The 9,044-nt window shown below is 36.9% G+C and overlaps 2 protein-coding genes across 3 annotated transcripts in view; both read left to right on the top strand.

Annotated features, from left to right (window-relative positions):
* LOC107746076 (exportin-1-like) overlaps positions 1–4,874 on the top strand; it is a 21,006-nt gene extending 16,132 nt beyond the window's left edge. For both annotated transcript variants that reach the window (XM_016560130.1, XM_016560131.1), the window contains exons 20-24: positions 1,222–1,390; positions 2,086–2,220; positions 2,651–2,810; positions 2,898–2,994; positions 4,001–4,874. In XM_016560130.1, the coding sequence (XP_016415616.1) occupies positions 1,222–1,390; positions 2,086–2,220; positions 2,651–2,810; positions 2,898–2,994; positions 4,001–4,147 (708 nt within the window). In that variant the 3' untranslated portion in view covers positions 4,148–4,874. The remainder of the gene's footprint in view (positions 1–1,221; positions 1,391–2,085; positions 2,221–2,650; positions 2,811–2,897; positions 2,995–4,000) is intronic.
* A 778-nt stretch (positions 4,875–5,652) lies between these two features.
* The window catches only part of LOC107746122 (ubiquitin carboxyl-terminal hydrolase 34-like), a 56,558-nt gene continuing 53,166 nt past the window's right edge, over positions 5,653–9,044 (top strand). The window contains exon 1 of the mRNA XM_016560218.1: positions 5,653–5,979. Coding sequence (XP_016415704.1) covers positions 5,937–5,979 — 43 coding nt within the window. The 5' untranslated portion in view covers positions 5,653–5,936. The remainder of the gene's footprint in view (positions 5,980–9,044) is intronic.

The raw sequence follows: 9,044 nt of genomic DNA, 5'->3' as shown, positions 1-9,044 counted from the left end.
AAGGCTAAATTGATCAAACATAGGCTATGATCAGCTCACTGTCTGCCGCTGGCCGCTTGGTCGTTACTTTAAAAAACAAAAACTTATATTTAACGACCAAAAAATGCTGCAAACGTTTTTCTAAATTAACTTAAGAAAAAAACGAAACAAAATATAATCACTTTGCCATTACATACAAAACTTAACTATTTTAATAGCTGAAACAGTAGTATAAGCTGTTTTGGGAGAAGGGGGAAAAAAGCCGGTAATTCTGATAAGCTGTCGGACACGGCCGGGCTAGGGCCTGAACGTCATATCGACTACTCTTGTTTGTATGCGTTCCTTCGCTGGCATTTTCCACATTTAGTTTTTCTCACTTAATAACAAATGTGTCCATTCTGATGCTCAATTTTGCTGATGACTATTTGAAGCCAAATTGGCTGGTGAGTGAAAAAGTTAGTTTCAATCCCTGTATGTATGTATGTGTGTGTGTGTATATACTGTGTGTGTGTGTATATGTATATATATATATATATTTATATATACATATTTATATATTATTAATTACATAATATTGTTTAAATTGTTTTAAATGCTTTTATTTTACAGTGAAATGGAATTATTACGATAGTAAAATTTCTTATTTTTATCTAGTAATAAACTTAGTGTAACTATTATTAGTAGTAGTATTTTTCTTAAAGGGATAGTTCACCTAAAAATAAAAATTCGGCCTTTGTTCATCTTCAGAACACAAATTTAAATATTTTTTTGATGAAATCCGAGAGCTTTCTGACCCTGCATAGACAGCAACACAACTGAAACATTTTATGGCCCAGAAAGGTACATCGTTAAAATAGTCCATGTGACATCAGTGGTTCAACAGTAATGTTATGAAGCTACGAGAATACTTTTCGTGTGCGAAGAAAACAAAAATAATGACTTTATTCAACAATTTATTCTCTTTCGTGTCCGTCTCTGCCGCCATTGAAGACAGTACCATGACGAATGTGTGTGCATTCCTCTGCTTGTAAACAAGGTGCTGCTCATCGGGGTTCTACATCAGAACGCCGGCTCCTGCGTCAGCAGCTTCACAGGCATGCGTCGTGCTACTCACGTGAATGGCGGCGGGGCCTGACATGGAAGAGAATAAATTGTTGAATAAAGTCGTTATTTTTGTTTTCTTAGCGCACAAAAAGTAATCTTGCAGCCCTACTTTAATGCTCTGTGTTTTGCCTCTGTCAGAACTTTGAGGAGTTCCCCGAGCACAGGACACATTTCTTCTACCTGCTGCAAGCCGTCAACTCCCAATGTTTCCCAGCATTCCTGTCCATCCCACCGGCACAGTTCAAACTGGTTCTGGACTCCATCATCTGGGCCTTCAAACACACCATGAGAAATGTAGCCGACACAGGTGAGTGGAGAGAACTGTGGTTAAACAAATAAACATAAATAAATACTCTACACCAGAGTTTCCCAACCTTTTTTTAGTCGCGGCACCCTTTGGAAATTTTAACAAACTGGTGGCACCCTACAAAATTTATTTTGTCACAATATTTGAATTTCTAACTTCAATATGATCATTTGAAAAGTATAGATATTCGGTACAACAGGGAAGAACTGCAGAATATAATGTCATACAGATATTTTTAATATTATTAAAAAAATTTGTCCATCAATGGTGGCAATCAGTAGGCTAATTTCTAATGAAAAGACCTATGTATATGACAGATTTTAATGTAGGCTTTTATACATATGTAAACAATTTTCGGCAGCCGAAATTTCGGTGCATCTCTAATTATTGGCGACATCAGAAATGGATATTATATAATAGATGCTTTTTTGAACATTTTAGCAATTTAAAAATATTCAAAAAGGATTTTTTACACAGCACCCCTGCTCTCGACAGATGGCACCCCGGTTGGGAAACACTGCTCTACACTACTGTGTGAATGCAAAGAGCTTCTGGTTGCATTCAATTTTACAAATTGTGGTGTTCAGAAATACAATTCTTAACGGCTAAGCATTCGTGACCCACAAAATTGTTTTTGCACAGTATGTTTTTGACATTAATTGACATTAATTAATTGTGTGTTTGTGCGTCTCCAGGGCTTCAGGTCCTGTTCACCATGCTGCAGAACATCGCACAGGAAGAGGCAGCAGCTCAGAGCTTCTATCAGACCTACTTCTGCGATATCCTGCAGCACATTTTCTCTGTTGTCACGGATACGTCTCATACTGCTGGTCAGTTGCTAGGCAGAGAGAGAGTGACATGTTTACAGTGTAACTAATGGAGGTGTTATTTTGAACAAAACGGCTTCACATCAGTCACACAGTGAACCTCACAAACACTGTTGTTCAGGTCATTTTTCACCTGAAATAAAAAGGGAGGGGAGGGGGGGGAACAAGATTTTAGGCAAAATATAAAGAAAATGGGATTTGTTTTGAGCTTTGACAATTATTTTTATAGTTATTATTATTTGCATACATTATTATTATCATTCTCATTCAAGTATATAACATTTAAATTGTGAAATGACTTAATTTATAATGAATTAAACATACTAAAAAAAACATTTTAGTGCAGTAATGATATTGAAAATTACAGAAGTTACTCCGAAGTTAATTCAGTGTGTGTGTATTTGATGGGTGCTCTGTCGTTTGTGGCGAGCAGGTCTGACGATGCACGCCTCCATCCTCGCCTACATGTTTAACCTGGTGGAAGAGGGTAAAATCAGCGTCACTTTGAACGCAAGCACCACGAGCAACAATCAATGCTACGTGCAGGAGTACGTGGCCAATCTGCTGAAGACCGCCTTCCCACATCTGCAGGAGTAAGAGCAGCCTAGAACATGATGATTGTGTTTCCGGTGTGCTGTCGTTTTCATGTGTTCATGTTAATGATGGTGTTTTTCTCTCAGTGCCCAGGTGAAGGTTTTTGTCACGGGTCTGTTCAGCTTGAATCAGGACATTCCTGCCTTTAAAGAGCACCTCAGGGACTTCCTGGTCCAGATCAAGGTATGTCACTTCCTTCCGGCTAGATTTTGACTTCCTTCTCTAGTCATAGACCAGCGCATAGCCAGCCAAAAGTTCACAATATAAATGGGTACACATATATGAGGAGGGTTGAAAATTAACTTTTACCCCACCAGCCACAGTGTTAGTTAAATACCCACCTCAATTTATTGAAGAAGTAATAATAATTACAATGAATATTAATAATGATAATAATAATAGAATTTATTTTAATTGATTTTAATAATTACATAGTAATAATACTAACTAAAATGCTCTTTTATCAAAACAATTGTATTGATACTATTAAATATTAATTTTTAATAATTAATGTTTTTTTTATTATTTCTAAAATGTTATTACTTATTAAATGAAACTTTAATATTAATAAAATTCTGGTATGTAATAATACATTAATAATAACATAATGTTATTGCGCATGTTATATTTTAATAAATATGAATGGTAATTACATATTAATTAATATAATTAAAATGCCATTATTGTTGTTTATTAAATGTTAATAATTATTCATTAAATAATAACCATTAATAATAATAAAATGCTCTGCTATGAATAACAATAATACATTAGTAATACTAATAATAAATTATTGTGCATAAGAGTGTTTTAATTTACAATGACATTTTTTTTATATTAATGTTAAGGAAATATTAAGTTAATATAATTAATGGTACGTTATGCTAGTTATTGTGGTTTATTATTATTATAAACAATCTTGTGGCATTCACACAGTTTCTGGCCTTTAAAATGGATATGGATCTGTTTTTGATTCTGAATAACATTCCCAAATCTAGTTAATACTGATTATAAATGGATGCATTGTTTATATCTAAGATTAAAAAATGCATTTCTGTAAAGCAGCTTTCAAAAAAAAAAAAAAAAAATGTAATGTGAAACTTACTATACAAATAAGCGTGACTTGACTTGATACAACATTGGAGTTGTTCCAGTGGGCCGTTCATAATCCCTCACATTGTGTTTGCAGGAGTTTGCGGGTGAGGACTCCACAGATCTGTTCCTGGAGGAGAGGGAAGCGGCTCTGCGTCAGGCTCAGGAGGAGAAACACAAGCTCCAGATGTCTGTCCCAGGAATCCTCAACCCTCACGAGCTCCCGGAGGAAATGTGTGAATGAGCACCAGGACAGTTTCACACTCATGAAGGAAGCGTTTGGAGCGCTTTAAGCTCAAGCGTGTGTTTGTGTGCGTGTGTATAGAGAAGTAGCAGTCAAATGAGGACAAATAGGAAAATGAATCCAGATGTTGGTTGTTTGTCGACCAAATCCTTGCCAATATGTAAATTAAAGACATGTCTGTTATTAGTAACCTGACTCCTCCCAAACCCTTTGGTTTTACATAACAGAGCATTTTATATAACGGAAACTGTCTCTCTCGTATATATCAATTTACTGTATATCCTTCAATGTTTCTGTTTGGTATGTTTGCTTTCCTGTTTCAAAGCACATTACTAATCATTTTAATGTTTTCTCAGCCTCATCTGTTTGTGAATATGTAATATACAGTGTGGCAGGCCAATGAAGACGGACAGTTACTGTGCAAGAAGAGAGATTTGTGTTGTTGAGCTGTGTGGTTCGTGAACCACAGCAAGTGAATGTGACTGTTTAGGATCAGTCCTGATGCTGTTCCGGTCTTCTTTATTGGGGGTTTGTGTGTGTTTATATATATTTTTTCGTTCAATTGCATTAAATGAGAAAGACAAGTCTTTTTCATGCTACAGACCCACTGAGTGTTTTTTCTTTTGGCATAGGGATGTCATTCAAATGAAAGGGTTTGTTCATATCATCCTATTTGTAAAGCTGTGTATTAGTACTATGGAAACATAAAGTTGGGTATTTTTACAAAGCATTGTGTGTGTTTTTTTATTTAGCTTGTAGGACTTGTACTAAAAACATTAAAAATACTATAATTCTGTAAGTATTCTAGCAAACTTACATTATTTTGTTTAAATTTGCTACAGTAATACTTTACTAGAGAGTGTTATTAATCTTGATAAAGCGATAAATGTGTTAAATAAGCATATTAGAAATATAATAAACCTTTTGTATGTGTTGCTTAGTAATTGTTGAAACTGACACGTTTTTCAGGATACTTTGATGAATAAAAAGTTCAAATGAAAAACATTGATTTGAAATAGAAATCCTTGTAATATTATTGGTCTTTAGTGTTACTTCTGATCAATTTCATTAGTTTTCTTTGAAGGACACCAAACTCTTGAACGGCTGTGCGTATTTTACAGTGCATTGCAAAGGAGTAAAGATATATATATAAATTAATTACAAAGCAAACGGGATTTCTGTAATACAGTGCAGATATCAAAATTAAAACAGCACACGTACACGTGCTCGACTGCGAGAAATCGCGAGATTTCGGAAGACTGGCCGAAAAGGCCGGAAGCAGGCGTAACGAAAACAGCCGATGTGTAACACACGGTCGCCCCTCCCTCTCGATCTGCTAGTTTTCCGGAAAAAGCCGAACGACCTGCAAGACGACTCGGCGGAAACAGCCGATGTCTCGCACAACGTTACCCGTCTGCCTCCGAGCGACCGCGAACATTCCCGGGAAAACCCGAACATTTCCGAAGTCGCCCGACAGAAACAACCGAAGTGTAACTCCCGTTCCTGTTCATCATGGCTGCCGTATGTACTAGTCTGCACAGTAACGCTCTGCTCGGAGACTGACTCTCCGCTCCTTTAGTGCCTCACATTTACTTTCTCCGCCTCGACATTTCGGCAAATAATCCCGCTTGCATGAGCCCAAACCTCCCAACCTTGTGTTGCCTCATAATAACCAGCCTTCATCAAGCATTTCGTCGGGCCTTAAACACCCCCTTAAAAAGACAGAGAGAAAAACAGGCAACATTTTGTTTCTCCAATGGTCTGAATACACTTTCCGCCTTTATGAACCATGTGTGAGAACTGCGCCGAGCTGCTGGAGGTGCTCAATGAGAGTAAGTCAACAGCATTTGATTGTTTTTTGTGTATTTTTTGTAGTTTGCAGCAAGTTGTTAGCATGACTGTCCGAGCATGCGGCTCACTGCCTCGATTCAGCGCAGATTTTTATGTTTAATATTTAAGCATTCACACTTTTTGTCAACGTGTGCATTTAAAAGAGCGTTCAAACACATTTTGGCTGTCATTATTTGTCTTTTGTTTGATTTTGATATCTGTTTTTTTTATTAACGCAATGCTAGTTGAACGTGTTAGCCCCTCATAATTTCAGAATTAAATCGTCAAACAAGATCAGCCACAAAATCTGCTGTTTATTTTAAACGGAAGCATCAGAAAACGTCTTTATGTGTGCGCTGAACACCAGCCTGTTTTCATATGTTTGGAGGCTGATGGGAAGTTGAACTGACATCAGCATTAGCATTAGCCTAAGCAGAAGTGTTTGACATTGTCATCCTTCAAAATGCACACAGATCTACATCTGATCGCCCAACACGACCCATGCTGCAGTGTAATTCTGCTTGAGCGAGTGATTTATGATGGTTCATGCGATCTGACAGTCGGGATGTGAGTTTTTAGCAGTCTTTGGCCCGCTGATGGCTGCTGGACAGGAATCCGACAGTATTTGTGTTTGTGTGCTTTGTTGGATGGAGAGAGTGTGATGGGGATTCATGCGCTTTCTTTGCTTCAGTACTGATGTCTTGGCAAGACAGTGACCGAAATACCACGGTGCAATTGTAGTGAAGGATCACCATGGCTTTTGCATGATACTTTAAAGAACTATTATGATATATATGTCAAAAAAACATCACATTACTATGGTAAAGTCCAAAAACTATGGTACTCTGCTGGTACAGTCATGATGTTAGATATATACCATTGTGCTGAAGATTACCGTGGTATTTCCATGATTATTTTAAAGAATTACTATGATAAATGTTAAAATACCTTGGTAAATTCTCCCAAACAACCATGATACTCTGCTTGTACAGTTATAATGTCAGATGGTACTTTTGGTATATACTATTGCATTGAAGAATCGCAATTGTGTTTGCATAATATTTTAAAGAATACCATGGAGTTACGATTATACATGTCAAAAAAATCCCAAAAAGTGGACAGATAAGTGTGAGATACAGTGATACTGAATGATTGCCACATTGATATACCATGGTATTATATAGTAGGGCTGCACGATAAATCGAAATGGAATCGCGATTCGACAGAATCGTCTGCGATTTTTTTTTTGCGTAACTTGTCAGTGAACTACGGCTCTGTGTAGTAAATGCTGCTCCATCTGAAAGCACGTGATGATGATTTCCTGCTGATTACAGAACCGGCTTTACTAACAAAATGCGCGTGACAATCGCATTCGATTAATCGTGCAGCCCTATTATATAGTACTCTGAAGAATGCAGCCATGATAATGTAAAAAAAATATATTGTGGTATTGAATGATTGCAACATTGATACTCCGTGGTATTAGATATTACTCCAAGGAATACAGTTAAATTACCATGATAATGTAACAGAAATATGATATTACTATGTTACCATGTTATAAAATCACTATACTATCATGTTACATTTCCAAAAAAAAAACATGGTTTTACAATAGAGCCATAACTAAAATGCAAAATACATGGTGCTATAGTAACATGTCCAAAAACATTAAAGCATAAAACTTTTTTTTCCCCTGGTAAATTATTAGTGAGTTTTTTTTATTCTATTAGAATTAAATCTCACATGTTGTGCTGTCATTACTTGTTACTCAAGGGTTAGATCACCATAGCTTGAATGTAATGCTGTTTTATTTCCATGTGTTTTTGTGCAAATCTGTGAAGCATTTGAAATGTTTTGTTGAATTGTTGTTTGTCGACACTGATCCCTTATGACAGCAGGTTCTGTTGCTTAACTGGATGACGTTAGCATCGTGTAAACAAGAGTCATGGGTGCCAACAGTTTGGTGTTATTTATTAGCAACTAATAGGGCTGGTTGATAAAAGCAGCAAATATATCTGTTAACAGTATCGTATCGCATTTATTTTGAATATATAATTTAATCTTATAGAGGGTGTGAAGCCATGTTTTCCAAATAGTTTTTATGAAATGAACACAAGAATGATATTATTTAATAATTGTGCTTAATATGCACATATTTAATATTAAACATCAGTGTTTGCTGCTGCTGTTTGTAAGTTATTTCATAGTGTGCATTAGCATGTGCGTTTTTGGCCTTCAGGCATGTCTGGTGTCCTTGAGTGGCAGCCGCATATGTGCATGTGCAGCTTAACATCTTAGCCCTCAAACGCTGTGCTGTGTGTAGATAGACATCAGACCCACCCTTTAATTGTGTGGGCCAGTTTGACAGTGTTAATCTGACTCAGCGTGCTGTGCGTTTGCGTTCAGGAGAGAGCTTAAATGCAGTGTTTGTGTGTGTACTCCCTGTATTTGTCAGCAGAAGTCTGTTTATGCATACTCTGTAATTTCACATTTTCTGAAAGGTCAAAAACAGCCAGACAGTCACTGAACCAGTTATGCCAGACATCATAAAAAGATATGAATCACAGGTAGGCCTGGGCGATAAAACGGTATCGGTATTTATCGACGGTACACCTTCTTCGGTAACGATATAAAAAATGTTCGATATAGTGCACGATAGGGCTGGGCAAAAAATCAAATGCGATTTTCATGCGAAGTAGATCACTGACAAGCTACCCAAAATCGCGTTCAAAATCGCAGGCGATTCATTGCCGATGTGTAGTAGTAGTTGTAGTTGGCTCTGTGTAGTAAATGCCTCTCCATCTAAAAGCACGTGCTGGAGATTTACTACTAATCACCAGAAGCGGCTTTACTGACGAGATTCGCATGAAAATCGCATTCGATTTTTTGCCCAGCCCTAGTGCACGATATAGGCACGTGCTATGAGTGACGCAGACAGCACACACAAACACAAACAAATGCTGAATTGAGTGCTGTGCCTGCCTGTGATGAGATTGTGAATAAAGAATGAATATTAGTCGAATTTAAAATAAACATTTGCAATGTTAGGTGTGCATCAGGGAGC

Source organism: Sinocyclocheilus rhinocerous, unplaced genomic scaffold (genome assembly GCF_001515625.1).
Source record: "Sinocyclocheilus rhinocerous isolate Xijiao unplaced genomic scaffold, SAMN03320098_v1.1 scaffold107, whole genome shotgun sequence".
NCBI classification, from domain to species: Eukaryota; Metazoa; Chordata; class Actinopteri; order Cypriniformes; family Cyprinidae; genus Sinocyclocheilus; species Sinocyclocheilus rhinocerous.
The sequence above is the reverse complement of the archived record's forward strand: the minus strand, read 5'-3'. Positions and strand labels throughout refer to the sequence as shown.